Source organism: Oncorhynchus clarkii, chromosome 1 (assembly GCF_045791955.1).
Source record: "Oncorhynchus clarkii lewisi isolate Uvic-CL-2024 chromosome 1, UVic_Ocla_1.0, whole genome shotgun sequence".
Lineage (NCBI taxonomy): Eukaryota > Metazoa > Chordata > Actinopteri > Salmoniformes > Salmonidae > Oncorhynchus > Oncorhynchus clarkii.
Genome location: NC_092147.1, coordinates 80117138 through 80139558, shown reverse-complemented (window position 1 = coordinate 80139558; position 22421 = coordinate 80117138). Strand labels below are relative to the sequence as shown.

Genomic DNA, 22421 nt, shown 5'->3' with positions numbered 1-22421 from the left:
AACGTCTCAGAATCCAGGGGGGAAAATGGGAATAGGAGAATAATTATCGTAGCAGTGTATGTCGAGCTTCAAGATTTCATTCCATGCAGCTTTTAAAAGACATGCTACTGTAAATTCCTCCAGGTACTCTGGGCCTTGTATTGTTGCTGGGCAGGATTTAACGTTTCTGAAGGCAAAATAGCATTACCATGAGAAAACATGTTTACACAATAGTACCCAAATTAGTTTATATTTGTTCCATACCGTAAACATGGTGTTGTCTGTCTCATTTATGAAACTGCTGTGTTGGCAATTTGTATCGAATAGTATAGCTTCTGTATTGATCACTAAGACAATATAGCACAGTGTGTGTGTGTGTGTGTGTGTGTGTGTGTGTGTATGTGTGTGTGCTTCAGTTCTGTCTCCTTGTCGTTAACTTTCAGGAGGTTTCTGGCCTGTCAGCTCTGAGATTATGGGACTGACAGACACAGGTACATGCCTGACAGACTACAGGGAAATCTCTCTCTTTGTTGATTCCTCCACTATTGCACAATATGTTGTTTACATTGTTGTTATAAAAAAGCACAATTGAATCTGCCAGTACATAGTCAATCTGGCATCCATTAAAAGGGGCATGCTACAGTAGCATACTAAATAACAAAATTATGTCATGTCTGTGGTGTCAAAAAGTCACACAGAATCAACATGGAATGGCAACGAAACACAAACGAAATGTACTACTCAACAATAGAAAATACACAAACTATCTTACCAAACTACAAACTTCCCCAAGATAAATGAAGACAAACACTAACATAACTGACACAAGCACAACTACAGAGCTATGAAGTAGAACGTTCCATGCCAACATGTTATTTTACAATGTTTTTTAAAACAACCGTAGGATGCCGTCGCTGATAGGTAGCTAAACATCCGTCATCTACGCCCCAACAAAGAACAAGTGTCCTAGGAACTGAATTAACAGTCACAAACCGTTACAAGCACAGAACGTCTCCGAAACTTTAACTGGGTAGTGTCTATGAACCAAAATGAGTGGAAGTTAAGGATGTTAAATGAAAAGAGAACAGGTGGCAATAAGAAGCAGGTGTCTGTCCCCAGGCCAGGGTTTTAAGCCTATGTCATAGACTTGGATTCATTTGCTTTGCAAATGAACAGCAATTGGTACAGAACAACAGACATAGTACATGGAGTTAATAGACGGTGAGATTAGGGGGAAAACATGAGAAGCACTACAGAACATGGGTTTATACCTGTCTGTCTATGTGATAATGTCCATACTGAAAAGTTGAAAAGAAGAATGGTTAAAGTGACAGTGACAAACTTATTTCAAACAAACTGGTACGTTTCATTTGAGTGATTTTTCTCATGCTTTTCCCACAACCAACATTTCACACGTCAACATATTGAGTTACACACGTTCTTTGAGCTCTTGAACTAAAAGGAGTAGTTGTGTGACTTTGCAAAATCACAATGAACTAGCTACACAACTTGGGTTATGGCCCGGTCTCAATGCATCATACTAATGCCCTTGTTCACTCTTCCTCCGGAACTTGGATCAATGAGTCCACTCTAATCCATGCCACGTGTCTCCTTCTGCCCTGCCCTGCTATGACTGGTGTGTGGAGTAGCTTGGTGTATAATGGCTGCCATGCTTCACCCAGGGTCCTGTTCATTAGGGAACCAAACAGGAGAAAATGGACTTGTACACCTAGAGTTACACACACTGTAATGCTTCCCTAATAAACACAACCCTGGTTGATGCTTCTACTCATTGGTTACCACTATACATCACTAACCAGACAGTGGGGCCCCAATAGACTACAGTTGGGCAACAATGGCTGACAACAGTATTTTCTGAAAATGTTGAATTGACGAGGAGAAAACTTTAATGGATTGAGGACTGTGCCATTCAATTAGTTTATTTTGGTATTACATAAGGTCATTCTTACAAAAGCAAAGGTGTAGTTGATTGTCCAAGGAGGGATGCTCATGAATGAGAGGGGTGTCCCCAAAATTGTGGTGTGCCTCAAACATGTAGGCCTGGTGCAATTGCACATGGGTAATGTAGCCTGCCCACCTGGCCCCGCCTTGCTGCCTCATTGGATATGGCTGTCTCCTTCCATCCCACTGACACCTGTCCTACTAATTTGTGTTTCTTTCATAAATTTGGTAGGCTACCAATAACTATGTACTTTGTTTTGTTATTTTGGCAGAATTGATTGACCATGCAGTTAAGCAAACTTTCAGTGAACAGTTAGTCCAAACAGCATTTGTAGATTAAGACAAACAAGGCTAAATTAAACATCTATTCTTCCTTTTTCATGGAATTGTGGTGGCAAATAACATTTACTTATATTGAAATAAGTATTTGAATCAATATGTATTAGTGGAGAAGTAAGGAGGAATCTATGCTATTAAGATGATTAAGAGATTTCACGTCTAGCATAAAAATACACTATATAGGCAAAAGTATGTGGACACCCCTTCAAATAAGTGGATTCGGCTGTTTCTGCCACACCCGTTGCTGACAGGTGTATAAAATCAACCACACAGCCATGCAAACGCCATAGACAGTGACTTTCAACTTTGCACAGTCATAGGATGTCACCTTTCCAACAAGTCAGTTCATCACATTTCTGCCTTGCTAGAGCTGCCCACAGTAAGTGCTGTTATCGTGAAGTGGAAACGTCTAGGAGCAACAACGGCTCAGCCGCGAAGTGGTAGGCCACACAAGCTCACCGGACGGGACCGCTGAGTGCTGATGCACGTAGCGCGTAAAAATCGTATGTTTAAAAAAAAAATCCTTGGTTTCAACATTCATTACCGAGTCCCAAGCAACGTCAGCACAAGAACAGTTCGTCGGGAGCTTCATGAAATGGGTTTCCATGGCCGAGCAACCGCACACAATCCTAAAGATCTCCATGTGCAATGTCAAGCATCGGCTGGAGAGGTGTAAAGCTCGCCGTCATTGGACTCTGGAAACGCAATCGCTAAAGTAATGAATCACGCTTCACCATCTGGCAATCCAACGGACAAATCTGGCTTTGGCGGACGCCAGGAGAATACTACTTGCCCCAATGCATAGTGCCAACTGTAAAGTTTGGTGGAGGAATAATGGTCAGGGGCTGTTTTTCATGGTTCGGGCTAGGCCCTAGTTCCAGTGAAGGGCAATCTTAACGGTACAACATACAATGACATTCTAGATGATTCTGTGCTTCCAACTTTGTGGCAACAGTTTGGGAAAGGCCCTTTCCTGTTTCAGCATGACAATGCCCCCATGCACAAAGCGAAGTCCACATAGAAATGGTTTGTTGAGATCGTTGTGTGGAAGAAATTGGCTGGCCTGCACAGAGCCCTGACCTCAACCCAATCAAACACCTTAGGGATGAATTGGAACACGGACTGTGAGCCAGGCCTAATCGGCCAACATCAGTGCCCGACCTCACTAATTCTCTTGTGCCTGAATGGAAGCAAGTCCCTGCGGCAATGTTCTAACATCTAGTGGAATGCCTTCCCAGAGGAGTGGAGAATGTTATAGCAGCAAGGGGGGGGGTATCTCCAAAAGTATCTTCATGCGTAATCGATGCATAATCATGTGCATAATGAGACCCATACACCGTAGCTACTAGCTACTGTTGTGAAGAACAAACATGTATGGGCCCTGGGTATATAGGTTGGAATACATGTTGAAAACAACGACTATATCCATCCTCTCAAAGCCACATCAATAAAGAGGATGGAACAAAGAGCCTATTATTTTGGGTGTATTTTCTCAAAACGATAAGCAAATAGTATAGTTTAACTAGCCGACAGGCCAAACAACTTTAAAGTGCAATTTAATCATCCTATTTTATTTAGTATATAAAAATGTGTTTATTCAAGATTTATTTTACTGTATAGGCAGACTACGGAGAAATTTTTTGGCTGCATCATTTCCATAATTGTGCGTTGCTGCTGATTCCATGGTAGTAAGGTTGCACTTAGGATAAAATAAGAAGCGACTTTCTGGGGGTGGGATGTGCCCAAGCCTGACTGTAAAAAGAGGTGTGCCTGACAAATAGCCTAGTAATTGTATTCCATTTGATAAGTTCATAAACTACCATACAACTTTTACTAAGCATAGATGTTTGGAAAGGACATGGAAAATGTTTCCATTTGTGTTATGGTTATTCCGAAGAGTCCAAGTCACGACGACGTTGAGGAAGAAAAATCGCGCAGTTTCTCGATCCTAGCCATTCGTATGCTTTTTTACATGCCAAATATTTAAAACGCAAACAGAAAAGTTTTTTTTAGGGATACTCCATCCTCAAGATAATTATCATAGGCATTACACATCTCATTGGAGCATGATCCTTACCGTTAGATCGTCTGACAATATTTTCTAAAAAAGTGTTTTGAGGGGCTACAAGTCCTCTCCTTCCTCCGGCCATCCTGGTTCGTCATTCAGTCATCCGTGTGTGGAAGCTGTCGGTGGGGCTGTATGCTGTCAGCAAAACTATAACTCCAGACGTCTGTCTTCATGGTCCCTTTTATCTGTACGGAGTGAGTGAGCTTTAGATAAAGAGCTCGTCTACAGCTGCTACTGCTACAAAGACTTCTCCCAGTCGCTGGCTGCGCTTCCCCTGTCTAGCAAGCGCCAACAGCACGTCAGGACGCGCATAGGGAATTATCCTCCGCGCTTGTTTGAGCGCAGCGGCGCGCCTGACTTGTGGTCCACGGGCTTTTGTGGTTCTTCATTCAAACTCCGAGTGCCATCTGCCGGTGATATATGGCAGTGATTCTGAACCCTCTCCTCGGGGACCCCCAGCCGTTCCATGTATTTGATCTATTCCGGAGCTAGCGCACCTAATTCTACTTCTCAAGTCATTATCAAGCTCTTGACGAGGCGAGTTAGTTGGGCCAATTCAGGGCTACAGCAAAATTGTGAAACGTCTGGGGATCCCGGAGGAGAGGTTTGAGAACCACTGATCTTTGGTATACCATCCTGAAAGAACCATATTATACATCCACTAGAAAAGGAGTTTCCCAAACTCGTTCCTGACCCCCAGGTACACATTTCGGTTTATGACCTAGCACTACACAGATTATTCAAATAATCAAATCTTAATGTTGGTTATTTGAATTAGCTGTGTATTGCTCAAGCAAAAATAAAATAAGTGTAACAGGGCCCCAGGACCTGAGTTTGGGAAACAAATCAAATCAAATTTTATTGGTCACATACACATGGTTAGCAGATGTGTAGTAAAATGCTTGTGCTTCTAGTTCCGACCGTGCAGTAATATCTAACAAGTAATCTCACAATTTCACAACAACTACCTTATACACACAAGTGTAAAGGAATGAATAAGAATATGTACATATAAATATATGGATGAGCGATGGCTGAATGGCATAGGCAAGATGCAGATGGTATAGAGTACAGTATATACATATGAGATGAGTAGTGTAGGTTATGTAAACAATATATAAAGTGACATTGTTTAAAGTGATACATGTATTACATCCAATTTTTAATGATTAAAGTGGCTAGAGATTTGAGTTAGTATGTTGGCAGCAGCCACTCAATCTTAGTGATGGCTGTTTAACAGTCTGATGGCCTTGAGATAGAAGCTGTTTTTCAGTCTCTCGGTCCCAGCTTTGATGCACCTGTACTGACCTTCTCCTGACACCACACTCCCGAGGGCCCTCACCTCCTCCCTGTAGGCGTCTAGTCGTTGTTGGTAATCAAGCCTACCACTGTAGTGTCGTCTGCAAACTTGATGATTGAGTTGGAGGCGTGCATGGCCACGCAGTCATGGGTGAACAGGGAGTACAGGAGAGGGCTGAGAACGCACCCTTGCGGGGCCCCAGTGTTGAGGATCAGCGGGGTGGAGATGTTGTTTCCTACCCTCACCACCTGGGGACGGCCCATCAGAAAGTCCAGGACCCAGTTGCACAGGTCGGGGTTGAGACCTAGGGTCTCGAGCTTAATGATGGGTTTGGAGGGTACTATGGTGTTAAATTGCTGACCTGTAATCGATGAACAGCATTCTTACATAGGTATTCCTCTTGTCAAAATGGGTTAGGGCAGTGTGCAGTGTGATTACGTCGTCTGTGGACCTATTGGGGCGGTAAGCAAATTGGAGTGGGTCTAGGGTGTCAGGTAGGGTGGAGGTGATATGATCCTTGACTAGTCTCTCAAAGAACTTCATGATGACAGAAGTGAGTGCTACAGGGCAATAGTTGATAGTTACCTTAGATTTTTTGGGATCAGGAACAATGGTGGCCCTCTTGAAGCATGTGGGAACAGCAGACTTGGATAGGGATTGATTGAATGTGTCCAAAACACACCAGCCAGTTGGTCTGCGCATGCTCTGAGGATGCGGCTAGGGATGCCCTCTGGGCCGGCAGCCTTGCGAGGGTTAACACGTTTAAATGTTTTACTCACTTTGGCTGCGGTGAAGGAGAGCCCACAGGTTTTGGTAGCGTGCCGTGTCAGTGGCACTGTATTGTCCTCAAAACTAGCAAAGAAGTTGTTTACTTTCTCTGGGAGCAAGACATCGGCGTCCACGACGGGGCTGGTTTTCTTTTTGTAATCCGTGATTGACTGTAGACCCTGCCACATATGTCTTGTGTCTGAGCCGTTGAATTGCGACTCTACTTTGTCTCTATACTGACGCTTAGCTTGTTTGATTGCCTTGGAGGGAATAGCTACACTGTTCGTATTCAGTCATGTTTCCGGTCACCTTGCCATGATTAAAAGCAGTGGTTCGCGCTTTAAGTTTTGCACGAAGGCTGCCATCAATACATGGTTTCTGGTTGGGGAAGGTTTTAATAGTCACCGTGGGTACCCTGCACCTTTGAGAGTGAAATGGGCCTTCTTTTGTACAAATTGTGGGTCTATTTGCATCCTAAACTGTTTAAACACATTCTGAAAGATCATCGTCAAGTACGCCAGTGGTTCTCAAACCTCTCATCGGGACATAAAGCCGTTCCATGTAGGCTACTTGAACTACTCCAGAGCTTGCACACCTGATTCAACTTGTCAACTGATCATCAAGACCTTTAATAGGTGAATCATATGAGCTAGTGTAGCAGATGGGAGCTGGAAATGCACTCCTCAGCCTGAAGTGTCTCCACTTGCACTGCCCAAAGCTAGCTTTGCGGTGGCACGAATGGGTAAGATGCTTCAGGAGGGCAGACACATGTTTGTGCGGCAGAGGTGTTGGGTTTGAGCTGAATCAAGAGGAAGTGGAAGCATGCTAAGAGGAAGCATGCTAAGCAAGCAGCATGGCATTCTTTACACTAGTTCAGGCCTACAAAATAATTCTGAAACATCTGGGGGTACCAAAGGAGAGGTTTGAAACCCACTGATGTATGCACAAGAACATTTGAAATGTATTATGAAGCAAAGAACAGGTTGTTTTTAAATCAGAGCTGGCTTTATAGAGAATTTCCAACACTCCATAGTTCATATACATTACATACATTTCACACCGGAGTCAACCCTCACTCCATCCCCCCACACAAAGTCAATACTTCCTCGTTATTAACTGGACCATGTCTTGGTTGTGTTGAGGTGACTTAGATGATCCGCAACATATTTATGTTCTGGAAACTTTTGAAACTTGGTCTCCTTAATTTTGAGCCAGTTCTGTGCTCGGCGCTCAGCGGCGTGTCCTCGCTCCTGCTCTGTGGTCATGTATGGTCTGGAGATCCAATACTCATTCTCTGCCTCGCGTTCCAGGTGCACCAGCATGTTGCGTTTCATCTGCCAGGTGATGGCACGTGGCCGGCGGTACTTCCCGATCCACTGCTTCCCAGAGATGCCTTTCCTCAGCAGGGCCATGGAGAGGAACATTGTGAAGGATGGTGGTTCTTCTCAGCAAGTCGTGGATTTATAGGCTACAACATGATAGAAACAGAGAAAAATGTGGGTATTGGCTCCATCTTACAGGAGAGGAACATTGATCACTAGCTAGGTGGTAGTGGCAAAACAATGGAGGGAATTTCATCATTGAAATAAAATGTAATTCCCCCTGAAATGTTATCATAAAAATAAAAAAATTGAATTAAGAAGTTACATTTTACAATTTAACGTGAGTCATTTAGCAGGTTCCGGCTTACAGTAGTGAGTTTTCTAATGGATGTATAGTATGGTTATTTTCGTATAGCCACACGGGACCATATTACATTTGGCAAACTATAAATGACTAGAGATATATGGGTATACTCTTCCAAAACTCTGGAATGCTTTAGAAATACAAATGTCATAAAAATGTCAAACAGAACCGCGCATGCACAGAAGCTGTCCCTCTATCCTTGACAAAAACGACGCATCTGCAGCTAATTTACATTTGGTTGAACAAAAATTATTATGGACAGATCTGTCCCATTTTCAGACTAATCCAAGTAATCAGAGTATATCATTTTATGAGTGAAACCCAGAATAATTGATCAAATCATTGACGCGATAAGTATAGCTAGCTGTGTTCACTATCAAAGTAAATGCTACTAGCTAGTTGGTAGCATTAGCCTGGCTAGCTACTACAAACGCGTTAAAAAAAATGCATTTATTAGGAAATTATTCCTAGCTCCATTTCTTTTGGATTACCTGTCAGTTATCCGATACAAATCCAGCAATATTGATGTTGTCTTCATGTAATTCGTGCAAAACGTGACCCCAGTCGGTTTGAAAGACATTTCTTTCTTCCGCGAATTCTACGGTATGCAGGAGGAATCAAACCATTTCACATGTAATTACATGTAATTACATTCCATTCCAGCTGGAGGCGCTATTATACAGAGTTGGTTACAAGACCACAGAAACAGTCATCCAGTTGTTTCATCAGAGACTGAATGTTTTCAAACCTCTGGTTTCATATGTTTTTGTTACGATAAGTTAAGACATTTGTACCAATCAAATGTCATGTTATTCAAAATCAAAGAGGCACTATTTAATGCCTTTAGAAAGCTGCTCAAATCTAATCTGCTAAAATAGGAAAGCAAGGTAATTGCAAAGTAGGCACGTGTTGCATTAACCAAATCCTAACCTTACCCTATTTTGTGTGTTTACTTTCTGAATGAGCAAGCAACTCATGATTGATTGTACACCCATATACCTGATGGTACAAAGTTCATATTGAATAGATGGGAGTATAAAAGCAAGTCTATTTAAGTGACTGCCACTTTAAAACGCTGTCAAGGTATTAGCATTAGGTCCTGTCCAGTGTGATTGCAAAACAACCCAGTTAGCTGTGAGAATAAAAAAGGAAAAAAGCTCCTGCCAAGTTCTGTAACGAAAGCCCTGCCCGGTGAGATCCCTGTTTCTGTGACTCCCTTTTTCCCACTCCCCTGATTCCTCTCTTTTCCTCTCCTCCCAGCCCCCTTATAATACCAGGAATAGAGAAGGAACTGGGACGCATCTGGACAGCTGGAAATGAAACTGGAGAGACACAAGTCAACCACACTAAGGTAAGGAAAACCTAATCATTCAACAAGATCACAGGCTGAAAAGTTTGAGAAGTTTTAGTCTTGTGACTTTTTGATTATTCTAATAGGGTTTTCATGTGATAATCCCATGCAAACAAACCTTTGATAATGCAGGGTTTTTGATAGGCTACTGTAGCAGAAGAGAATGGGGTACAATATTCTATTAACCATTTTTCATTCACCACTTTAGGAGCTTTAATGCACGTACATTAGGTCACTGCACAGAGCTCTGTTACAGTTACCCCATAATATGGTCTTAATAATGTTGTCTCACTTTGTTTGGCCATAGGCAGGGAAGGGAAGGAAAGCCTGATTGTATGGTATATCTGCCTTCAATCATCAAATTATAGTCACTTCCCTTGGTGCATTGTATCCAGTGCCATTTTATATCTAACTTGGGTTTTCCTGCTGTCTCCTGCAGATTTACGAGGGGTGTGCCTGCCTGGCTGGCACAGCAGCAAAGTTAATCTCTAAGTGTGCACAGAGGGACACATCTCCTTAACAACATGCAGCATTGACAAAATACTTTCACTCTCCTGGCCTTCACAGCTGTTGTGGACTCCACCTGCACCCATCTCTGTTTCTAGATGCTCTGACATCTCTGAATACTGACCAGGAGGAAGACACAGACAGGCAGGCCGGCCGGCCAGCAAGATGGAGGAATTCTCTACCAGCAACACAGACGGGACAGAGACATGTGCCAAGGAGATAGATCATGGGACTGTGAGGCCCAGGGGCTCACATGGGGACCAGCAGAGAGTTCAAGTTCAACTCCAGTCTGATAATACAGATGCACCGCCACCACCACCGGATAAACACTCCAGCAATGGCTGCCGTGCAATGGAGTCTCTGGATGCTGGATCGAGGCAGAGAGAGTGTGTGACTGTGCCTGCCAGTAAACCTTCGGTTTGCTGCTGTAACGCAAGCTGCAGGAAGGGCTTTGGGCCTTGTGTACTGTGCTGCAGTCAGATCACAGACGTTTGCAAGGACCCTGACAGTAACACTGCAGTCCAGAGAGCAGGGATTTCACCTCAGACGTACACAGTTGATAAAACAGGATATGTTACACAGAGCATTGAAGGTACTGTAGTGCATCACAACACAGATGTACGCAGGAGTGTCATGGAGTTGGAGTCAGAGGAGTTGTCTCCTCTGTGTAATGCAATGACACTATCAGGTGGGGGCAGTAACAAGAACTTGTTTCAGGGCTTGCTCTACCCTGGTACCTCCTTAGGTTATGATAGAGGCAAGGAGGCTGTAGGGGGCAAGGAGTCAGGCTCAGAATCCTCAATGTCTTCAGTGCCATCTTCCACAGGAGTCACTACGGGCAGCTTTGCCTTCTGTCTGGTGGAGGAGGTGACATCATCAACAGTCACCGACACCAGCTCTGTCCATAGACTCAGAGATGGCCACATCAGCCCAGGGGGCAAAGCCGAAACTAAAATGTGCTCTACATTGGCACTCCTTCCCGCCAGCCCTTCCAAAAGCCCCACGGCTTTAAAGATGGCCTCAGACAATGGGTTAGGATCTGACTGCGAGACTGAGGATAACTTTTCATATAATATGCAAGAGTGTTCGACAGTCTTGGTCTGTAGATTTTTGAGGGAAAACCAGAGGGTGAAGAAGTCGATGTGTACAGGAACCAGGTCTATCATCAGGACGTTACCCACAGGGAGGATCGGTGAGGAGGCGTGGAACACTGTCTGCAAAAGGGAGCCCCTCCAGGTGTGGGATGAGGATGACCACCAAACTTCTGGGGGATACAGTGGACACAGTTCAACCTCTCAGAGTCTACATCTGCAAGTGTGTAAACTTCTCCTTGGAAAAACAGGAGACTTGTTTTTTGAGGTAAGAGCATACACGCAGTTGGCTTTAATGGTTCCATTGAGCAAAACTGTGTCACTTTTAGTTTTTTTATTTTATTTATTTTTATTTCACCTTTATTTAACCAGGTAGGCAAGTTGAGAACAAGTTCTCATTTACAATTGCGACCTGGCCAAGATAAAGCAAAGCAGTTCGACACATACAACAACACAGAGTTACACATGGAGTAAAACAAACATACAGTCAATAATACAGTATAAACAAGTCTATATACAATGTGAGCAAATGAGGTGAGATAAGGGAGGTAAAGGCAAAAAGGCCATGGTGGCAAAGTAGATACAATATAGCAAGTAAAACACTGGAATGGTAGATTTGCAATGGGAGAAAGTGCAAAGTAGAAATACAAATAATGGGGGTGCAAAGGAGCAAAATAAATAAATACATTAAATACAGTAGGGAAAGAGGTAGTTGTTTGGGCTAAATTATAGGTGGGCTATGTACAGGTGCAGTAATCTGTGAGCTGCTCTGACAGTTGGTGCTTAAAGCTAGTGAGGGAGATAAGTGTTTCCAGTTTCAGAGATTTTTGTAGTTCGTTCCAGTCATTGGCAGCAGAGAACTGGAAGGAGAGGCGGCCAAAGAAAGAATTGGTTTTGGGGGTGACTAGAGAGATATACCTGCTGGAGCGTGTGCTACAGGTGGGAGATGCAATGGTGACCAGCGAGCTGAGATAAGGGAGGACTTTACCTAGCAGGGTCTTGTAGATGACATGGAGCCAGTGGGTTTGGCGACGAGTATGAAGCGAGGGCCAGCCAACGAGAGCGTACAGGTCGCAATGGTGGGTAGTATATGGGGCTTTGGTGACAAAACGGATTGCACTGTGATAGACTGCATCCAATTTGTTGAGTAGGGTATTGGAGGCTATTTTGTAAATGACATCGCCAAAGTCGAGGATTGGTAGGATGGTCAGTTTTACAAGGGTATGTTTGGCAGCATGAGTGAAGGATGCTTTGTTGCGAAATAGGAAGCCAATTCTAGATTTAACTTTGGATTGGAGATGTTTGATATGGGTCTGGAAAGAGAGTTTACAGTCTAACCAGACACCTAAGCATTTGTAGTTGTCCACGTATTCTAAGTCGGAGCCGTCCAGAGTAGTAATGTTGGACAGGCGGGTAGGTACAGGTAGCGATCGGTTGAAGAGCATGCATTTAGTTTTACTTGTATTTAAGAGCAATTGGAGGCCACGGAAGGAGAGTTGTATGGCATTGAAGCTTGCCTGGAGGGTTGTTAACACAGTGTCCAAAGAAGGGCCAGAAGTATACAGAATGGTGTCGTCTGCGTAGAGGTGGATCAGAGACTCACCAGCAGCAAGAGCGACCTCATTGATGTATACAGAGAAGAGAGTCGGTCCAAGAATTGAACCCTGTGGCACACCCATAGAGACTGCCAGAGGTCCGGACAGCAGACCCTCCGATTTGACACACTGAACTCTATCAGAGAAGTAGTTGGTGAACCAGGCGAGGCAATCATTTGAGAAACCAAGGCTGTCGAGTCTGCCGATGAGGATGTGGTGATTGACAGAGTCGAAAGCCTTGGCCAGATCAATGAATACGGCTGCACAGTAATGTTTCTTATCGATGGCGGTTAAGATATAATTTAGGACCTTGAGCGTGGCTGAGGTGCACCCATGACCAGCTCTGAAACCAGATTGCATAGCAGAGAAGGTATGGTGAGATTCGAAATGGTCGGTAATCTGTTTGTTGACTTGGCTTTCGAAGACCTTAGAAAGGCATGGTAGGATAGATATAGGTCTGTAGCAGTTTGGGTCAAGAGTGTCACCCCCTTTGAAGAGGGGGATGACCGCAGCTGCTTTCCAATCTTTGGGAATCTCAGACGACACGAAAGAGAGGTTGAACAGGCTAGTAATAGGGATGGCAACAATTTTGGCAGATCATTTTTTTTTGTTTAATCCCTAGACTACACTGGACACACACACCTAGACCATACCCACACAAACACATGCACCGTGTGTTTCAGAAAGGAAACGTGTGTAAAAAAGAAAATGGTACAGTGCTACACTATGTAGTGTGAGCCAAAACTCAGGTTGACGTATTTTGGGATAAATCTTATCTTGGAGGCTTAGCTGAGTGATTTCCACTAGATGGGCCAGTGGCAATGTAAAAAATGTATGAATTTGTTGTTGTTGTTCCTTTTTTGGTCTTATTTTAAGGTTAGGGTTAGGCATAAGGTTATCAGTTTGCTTAAGGTTAGGTGTAGGTTTCACATCTGATTGTATGACTTTGTAGTCATACTTCCCTGCAGAGCTGCCTCTAGTACATGAGTCACCCCAATAAAAGCCAACCTGCAGCCAAAACTCACTGAGCTGCAGTGGCAATGGGGGTTGGGGCAGCCGGGTAGGAGAGCAAAGGGGAGGGGTGGTTAACTAAGTAGAACACTAGAGGCCTGTATTATAGAGGTGCGTCTCAAATGTCACCATATTCCTTATATAGTGCACTATTTTTGACCAGAGCCTTATGGGACCTAGTCAAAAGTAGTGCACTATAAAGGCAATAGGGTGCCATTTGTGACACAGCTACAGGGCCTGGCCTGCTCTGCACTAGTGGGTACACACCCAATGGAAAAGTTAGGCTACACCATTACATCACAATCACTTGGCATATGGTTACAATCTCAACCATGCAAAACAAATACAGTCAGTGGAAAACAAAGCACTCACGCTCCAGAGTTTGTTTTTAAGGTGCTGCTGAGTCAAAAACATCAAACTTCAGGAGAAATAAAAGGAACAACTTGCATACTTGGCCTACTTATAGCTTCAACCTGTGGTAATTGTTTGGTAGGTAGACCCAGAGTAGGTGAAAACAGTCACAGCCTATTGAAAGAAGAACCTGTCATATAAGGATGATTAGAGAGAACTGAGAGATGAGGGGATGGTCTGTCTTCAGTCCGCTTTACACCTTCACCAGGAATCATGAGAGATGAGGGGGATGGTCTGTCTTCAGTCTGCTTTACACCTTCACCAGGAATCATGAGAGATGAGGGGATGGTCTGTCTTCAGTCTGCTTTACACCACCAGGAATCATGAGAGATGAGGGGATGGTCTGTCTTCAGTCTGCTTTACACCTTCACCAGGAATCATGAGAGATGAGGGGATGGTCTGTCTTCAGTCCTCTTTACACCTTCACCAGGAATCATGAGAGATGAGGGGGATGGTCTGTCTTCAGTCCTCTTTACACCTTCACCAGGAATCATGAGAGATGAGGGGAATGGTCTGTCTTCAGTCTGCTTTACACCTTCACCAGGAATCATGAGAGATGAGGGGATGGTCTGTCTTCAGTCTGCTTTACACCTTCACCAGGAATCATGAGAGATGAGGGGATGGTCTGTCTTCAGTCTGCTTTACACCTTCACCAGGAATCATGAGAGATGAGGGGATGGTCTGTCTTCAGTCTGCTTTACACCTTAACTAGGAATCATGAGAGATGAGGGGGATGGTCTGTCTTCAGTCCTCTTTACACCTTCACCAGGAATCATGAGAGATGAGGGGGATGGTCTGTCTTCAGTCCTCTTTACACTTTCACCAGGAATCATGAGAGATGAGGGGGATGGTCTGTCTTCAGTCTGCTTTACACCTTCACCAGGAATCATGAGAGATGAGGGGATGGTCTGTCTTCAGTCTGCTTTACACCTTCACCAGGAATCATGAGAGATGAGGGGGATGGTCTGTCTTCAGTCTGCTTTACACCTTCACCAGGAATCATGAGAGATGAGGGGGATGGTCTGTCTTCAGTCCTCTTTACACCTTCATCAGGAATCATGAGAGATGAGGGGGACGGTCTGTCTTCAGTCTGCTTTACACCTTCACCAGGAATCATGAGAAGATGGTGATGTCTGTGTTGACTTTTAAGAAATGTATTTTCTCAGGACCCCAAATGGAAAAATGCCTTTGGGCTTTATTATGTTTTATCCTCAATTATTTTATGTAAAGTTGTTAAAACATGACAGTGTGTACAGTGGTCCAACACAATAAAGAGTTATGAGTACATTCCTAAAAGGGGGAATGAGGAGTGGCATGAGCTCAGAGGGGGTTATGATGCAGTCTAGTCTGGGATTCAAATGACAACAAAGTGGGCCCCCTGCCACTTTTGGAGACAAACGTTTTAGAAAAGTATTTACCAATTACAGATTGCCCCTTTAGAAGTCAGTAAACCTCAGAGAATGGACTGCAGACCTTCTCATTCAGTACTTATTCTGCAGCAGCAATAGACTGTACGCTGCTGGTAATAATACATTAGACTGCCACCTAGTGGTATGATATATATTGTTACTTCTCACTTAAACCATTGGCACAGAAGTGTCCAATCTAATCTGAAAAACACTGATGTTTGCTACAGTCCAAGCAATGACACACCTGATTCAAATGATCAATAAATTATAGTCTGTAATAAATACTTTATTATTTGAATTAGGGTAAATTAAATGCTCTCCTTTTGAAAATAAATTGCATGGCCGATTCAACTGACAGCAGAAGACATGAAATTAACTGCAACTGTTGTTGTACAATAGATATTTGTACTGAGCCACCATGGACTCAGCAGAAAATAAGACTCTAATATCCTTGTTAAGTTATTTCTGTAGAAAATAATACCAGAATCTGTTTCAGTGATCAGGGTTTAAAGAGGTCATTTCAAGGTTGACTGAACTCAATAGTGTGGGTCAGGGATGAAGACAATGTGATTGGTAACTGTGTGTGTAAAGGACCTCACGCTGCTTGCTTAGCGAGTACCGTTTCCTCCTGAGTCGGCTCATACCAAGGCTCGAACCCATTACCCCAGCCTTGCTAACACATGTGATCACCCTCCTGATGCGTCTTCCCATTCGCACCACGGAAAAGCTGGCTTTTGCGGGCCACTTCAGGCTAAGGAGTGATTTTCATGTGCGTGTGTGTGTCCTGTGTGAGTCTTTTCTTGAGTGCAGTCACTGCCGACCTAACGTGATAGCATAATGCTTTGTTTCCACAATATAGAGATTTTCACGGATCGCCCAAACTGCAGTGGTTTGTGTAGAAGAGCAACGTGATGTGTTTTATAGAGAATGGATGGTCATGTTCTCCTAATAACTCCTCTTACTGATGTCAAGTCTCCCTAACAATATAAGGGGAGCTGCCCCACCCCCTCTCTCTAGTTTTGCTCCCTCTCTCTCCTCTTAGGTTTCAGACATGCTCTTTCTCTTCTGTCTGAAACATACCTCTGTCTCAAACATATTCTAATTGTGGAGGCTGTATTGCATTAGGCATGATTTTCTAATGTAAGTCAAATATATTGTCTTTGTCATTCAGATGGTTTATTCAATGAAAGCAGTAGCACTAGTACTTAACTGACTTTTCTATCAAATTATGCATACTATCATCTTAGTTATTCGTATCAGTGGTGATCGCTAAAGGTAGAGTGTGATTGTGTTCCTGATGGTAAATGCGGGTCGTATTTGTCTCTGTTCAACTGTTAGGTAAAACCCTACAAGATAGGCAGAGTGTTGCTTGTGGCAGTATATCTTATAGTGTTACAGGGGTTCCGTACATGATCTTGTGGCACAACTATCATTTCAGATGGTTTCATTGCAAACATGCAGTACAGTATATTACATGCATCCTTGTGACAAGTGCTGTAGTATTATAGTCTATGAAAGGCTGTATGGATGGCTGAAGTGATACCAAAAACCTTAACAAGATTCTATTGCAGAGGGATGTGTATCCCTGGTTTGGTGTAATATGGCAGAATAGTTTCTAGCCAATGTATAGACTGTCCATGGCCAACAGGTCCATGGCCAACATCTGTAGCAACCTTCCACAATTTGACAAAAACATATTTTTTATTTAAGACATTGAGACCTACTGAAGGTCTCTTTTACAAATGTGCCCTGTATGTACAACATAATATACACGTTATACCCAAGCGCTATATATATATATATATATATATATATATATATATATATATATATATATATATATTATACTGTATAATACACATTAAAATACAAAAACACAGTCATGGGAAGCACAAATAAAATATCACAAATCACCCAGAAAAACAAGTTACATTCCTCCACAAATAAGTCCCCAATCAATCCTTTAAATTGCCCGAACAGCAGCAGAACATCAAGATGAAATGTATTAGGGTGTTCTCTCTCGTTCCACTTTACTAAATTTGTCGTTCTATTTCATTTCAATTAAACAGATAGAAATGTATAAACTGACATGAGTTTTAAGCCATATACAGTATGAAAGGTATTTGAGTAACACTTAACATTGAATGTATCATTTCTAAAGGGGTCGTAAAGAGCTCATCAGTTGTTGATAGACAGTTTAGTTTACAGGTGGTAATCAACATGTATTACTATCTGACAGATATAATCTGTCATTATTGGTTTAGGCCTATAAATCATTGTACACGGGGTTGGGTAGGTTACTTTCTAAATGTAATCCGTTACTAGTTACCTGTCCAAAATTGTAATCACTAACAACTTCTGGATTACCCAAACTCAGTAACGTTATCTGATTACATTCAGTTACTTTTAGATTACTTTCCCCTGTAGAGGCATTAGAAGAAGACAATGTATGTTACCAATTGAACAACATCTATTGCAGGATAAATCAATGTTAAAGTTTACATAGCTGGCCATACATGAATGTTACATTTTACTTTGTGGGTTGGTTATGTAGGCTTCTTCTAACCCATCGCTTTCTACTACATATAATAATACGATTCAATTACATCTTTACATAAAAAACCAAGTCTATCAGAATTCCAGTCATTCCAATAAATGTTAAACCCCTTGATCTTCAAGAATAGGACTTGGAAATATGTAAGTATAGATTAGCCAAATTGTTTTACCTGAGTATAACCCAAAAACTAAGGACTTGTTTGTCACACCCTGATCTGGTTCACCTGTCCTTGTAATTGTCTCCACCCCCTCCATGTGTTGCGTTTTATCCCCGGTGTATATATCCTTGTGTTTCCTGTCTCTCTGTGCCAGTTTGTCTTGTTTACCAAGTCAACCAGCGTTTTTCCTTGCTCCTATTTTTCCCAGTCTCTGCTTATTTCTAGTCCTCCCTGTTTTGACCCTTGCCTGTCCTGACTCCAAACCCGCCTGCCTGACCACTCTGCCTGGTCTGATTATCAGCCTACCTATCCCCTTTGTACTGTTTTTGGACTCCGATCTGGTTTCTGACCCCTGCCTGGCCTGACCTCGAGACTGCCTATCGTCTGGTACTGTTTGGACCTGGTTTATGAATTCTCGTCTGTCCCCGACCTGCCTTTGCGTACTCCCTTTGTTATAATAAATATCGGAGCACTACTGAAAAGTGCTATTTACATGTGAGAAATAAATGCTGCACTCATGGAAGGGCATGCTTTGAGCAGTACTGAAAAGTGCTATTTACATGTGAGAAATAAATGCTGCACTCATGGAAGGGCATGCTTTGAGCACTACTGAAAAGTGCTATTTACATGTGAGAAATAAATGCTGCACTCATGGAAGGGCGTGCTTTGAGCACTACTGAAAAGTGCTATTTACATGTGAATTAATGCCATGTGCTGCATTTGCCTATTGTTTACCTTTTTGTTGGTGACACTTTATCTTGATAATATGCAGCTGTTTAAAGTGCAAATCCACAGATGAAACAATAACAAAATGGATGCCCAGCCTCTGTTTTGGTGAAAAGTTGAGGGATGGGCCTGGAGAAATGTAACCACTCTCAGATGAATAGACAGAGCTATGGAAGCAAGGACTGACCATCCATGATATAAAATGATTGTTTTAACCATGTTATGAGGTTATACAGTGTTTGTTTATATTTACAATGTTTACAAACATTGGAATAAATCAAGCTTATATTTGGGGTTGTCATGGAGTACGACAGTTGAACTAAGCTCATGAAGGATTTAGAAATTATATTCAACAATCAATGGATATATATATACACTACCATTCAAAAGTTTGGGGTGACTTGTCCTTGTTTTTGAAAGAAAAGCACATTTTTTGTTGTCCATTAAAATAACATCAAATTGATCAGAAATACACTTCTGGTGGAACAAACCTACATTTGTGCCTTTTTTCAATTCTGATTTGAATGTCATTGAGAAAACAGAGAAGTGTCAAAGATAGATTTTTTTGCTAACATCCTTCTGAATTTAAAAGTAGTCGTCTGGTTTTTCGAAAGTATCTGTAATCTGATTACAATATTTTTGTTGGTAACGGATTACAGTTACCGTTTTTTTGTAATCCCTTACATGTAATCCGTTACTCCCCAACCCTGATTGTACAATACTAGCAACAAGCTGAATGGGAAGTAAGCCTAGAACTTACTAGATATGTTCTTATATTGAAACTTTACAAATGTACAAAACCACATATAACAACAACACTAAATAACCAAGGCTTCCTCTCCTCATCTCCTACAGTCATCTTCTCTGATGTAAAAGAAATGGACTGGACCAGTCCGACTGGTGTATGCAAATACTAAGAAGATATCGCTCTCACCTTCCCTATGATCAGTACAGAATGGAGTGTAGATGAGTGGAGGACACTACCACTATAGACAATTGCGTTGCACCCTATGATCATCTTCAAATCTACCAAAATCCTGAGCTTTGAGTGAAATGACCAGATTTGACGATACAATAATCTGACAAATGAGGTCCATTGAAGGCCATTCTCTTAACATCTGTGGAAGCCTCTGGTCCAGCGCAGTGCATGCTGGTCAGATTCATTAAGGGAAAACATTTTGAAATAGAAAACAAAAACACGCTGCTCTTATTGGACAATTCCAAGTATAGTCCCTCCCCGTTTCAGTCCATTTTCTTCCATTTGTTCCCTAATGAATACAACCCAGGGTTTTGGCTCTTACCAATGTGGCCACGTCTCAAGGGCACAGATTGTATCTTACCTAGTTATTTTCTGATGATCTCGTTTTGCTCTATTGTAGGTTTGGCAACTGTGTGTGTTTTCTATACCTGTTCGCACCTTTCCCTGTAGGCTTTACAGACTCTCCCCACCTCTCGTTTGCAACCCTTCTAATTTAGTATACCCTGCACGCAAAAACCAGGTCTCTGGCAGCATTTGGAACTGCCGATTTGCGGTCAAGAACGTCAAGTTCATCTCATCCTCTGCTGCGCTTCAGACCCTTGACTTTTTGGCTCTGACATGGACATGGATCCCCCCAGAGAATACTTCTACTCCAGCTGCTCTCTCTTCATCTGACTATGTTTTCTCTCTTAGTCCGAGAGCATCTAGTCGTCGCGGTGGTGGCACAGGGCCACTCATTTCTCCTAAGTGGATATTTTTTTTTTCTCCCTCACATTTCCTCCCTCACTCACGTGTCCATCTCCTCATTTGAATTCCATGCTGTCACTGTCACTCGTCCGCTCAAGCTTAACATTGATGTCATCTATCGCCCACCACTTGCTCTTAGAGAGTTCCTTAATGAGCTTGACACCTTGATAAATTCATTTCCGGACAATAGCTCACAACTCTTTGTACTCCGGACGTCTGCTTTCGTTTCATTTCTTTCCAACTTTCTTTCCCCTCCTTGCCTCTTTTGACTTCACCCTTCCCAATCCCCTCCAACTCACAAGACAGGCAATACTCTTGACCTCACCCTTCCCAATCCCCTCCAACTCACAAGGCAGGCAATACTCTTGACCTCACCCTTCCCAGTCCCCTCCAACTCACAAGGCAGGCAATACTCTTGACCTCACCCTTCCCAATCCCCTCCAACTCACAAGACAGGCAATACTCTTGACCTCACCCTTCCCAATCCCCTCCAACTCACAAGGCAGGTAATACTCTTGACCTCACCCTTCCCAGTCCCCTCCAACTCACAAGGCAGGCAACACTCTTGACCTCGTCTTTACTAGAGGCTGTACGCCTACTAATATCACTGCAACCCCCCTCCAGGTCTCTGTTCTCCTACTAATCTCAATGCAACCCCCCTCCAGGTCTCTGTTCTCCTACTAATCTCACTGCAACCCCCCTCCAGGTCTCTGATCACTACTTTGTTTCCTTTTCTGTCTCCCTCTCCTCCAAACCTAGCCACTCAGCCCCTATCCAGATGGTCATGTGCCGTCGCAATCTTCACTCTCTCTCTCCCACTACTCACTCCTCTTCTTTTTTTTAATTTTATTTTTATTTTTTTTATTTTTTTGAATTTTACCCCTTTTTCTCCCCAATTTCGTAGTATCCAATTGTTGTAGTAGCTACTATCTTGTCTCATCGCTACAACTCCCGTACGGGCTCGGGAGAGACGAAGGTTGAAAGTCATGCGTCCTCCGATACACAACCAACCAAGCCGCTGCTTCTTTAACACAGCGCACATCCAACCCGGAAGCCAGCCGCACCAATGCGCCGGAGGAAACACCGTGCACCTGGCCACCTTGGCTAGCGTACACTGCGCCCAGCCCGCCACAGGAGTCGCTGGTGCGCGATGAGACAAGGACACCCCTACCGACCAAGCCCTCCCTAACCCGGGCGACGCTAGGCCAATTGTGCGTCGCCCCACGGACCTCCCGGTCGCGGCCGGTTACGACAGAGCCTGGGCGCGTACCCAGGACTCTGATGGCACAGCTGGCGCTGCAGTACAGCGCCCTTAACCACTGCGCCACCCGGGAGGCCTACTCACTCCTCTTCTATCCTATAATCTCTCCCTTCTGTTAAATCCTTCTGTCTCCTGGTTCTGCCTCTTCAACCCTAGTCTCATCCTATGACTCGCACTGTCCCCTTTCCTCCCGGCCGGCTCGGCCCTCCCCTCCTGGTCCGTGGCTGAGTGACTCATTGCGAGCTTACAGAACAGGGATGCGGGCAGCTGAGTGAAAATGGAGGAAAACGAAACTTCTTTCACTCCCTCCTCTCTATCTTCTATTCCTCTGAATCCACTGCTAAAGCCACTTTCTATCACTCTAAATGTCAAGCTTCTGCCTCTAACCCTAGGAAACGCTTTTCCACTTGCTCCTCCCTCCTTAATCCCTCCCCCCTCCCTCTGTGGACGACTTTGTCAAGAACTTTGAAAAGATTGACGACATCTGCTCCTCATTCACTCGGCCTATTGGGTCCAC

General features: G+C 43.4%; 3 protein-coding genes across 3 annotated transcripts in view; 1 reads left to right on the top strand and 2 right to left on the bottom strand.

The window, feature by feature from the left end:
* Positions 1-4430, bottom strand: part of LOC139417943 (voltage-gated delayed rectifier potassium channel KCNH1-like) — an 85950-nt gene extending 81520 nt beyond the window's left edge. Inside the window, exons 1-2 of the mRNA XM_071166956.1 lie at positions 4358-4430; positions 1251-1277 (exon numbers count right to left, since the gene is read on the bottom strand). Of these exons, the coding sequence (XP_071023057.1) occupies positions 1251-1277; positions 4358-4430 (100 nt within the window). The remainder of the gene's footprint in view (positions 1-1250; positions 1278-4357) is intronic.
* A 2969-nt stretch (positions 4431-7399) lies between these two features.
* LOC139417939 (large ribosomal subunit protein mL63-like) lies at positions 7400-8730 on the bottom strand. Its single transcript, XM_071166945.1, has 2 exons — positions 8594-8730; positions 7400-7884 (listed from the first exon to the last, which is right to left on the bottom strand). Exon 2 carries the CDS (start codon positions 7838-7840, stop codon positions 7529-7531), a length of 312 nt encoding a protein of 103 aa, XP_071023046.1. The 5' UTR covers positions 7841-7884; positions 8594-8730; the 3' UTR covers positions 7400-7528.
* A 682-nt stretch (positions 8731-9412) lies between these two features.
* LOC139413086 (1-phosphatidylinositol 4,5-bisphosphate phosphodiesterase epsilon-1-like) overlaps positions 9413-22421 on the top strand; it is a 40114-nt gene continuing 27105 nt past the window's right edge. Inside the window, exons 1-2 of the mRNA XM_071160137.1 lie at positions 9413-9453; positions 9893-11319. Of these exons, the coding sequence (XP_071016238.1) occupies positions 10126-11319 (1194 nt within the window). The 5' untranslated portion in view covers positions 9413-9453; positions 9893-10125. The remainder of the gene's footprint in view (positions 9454-9892; positions 11320-22421) is intronic.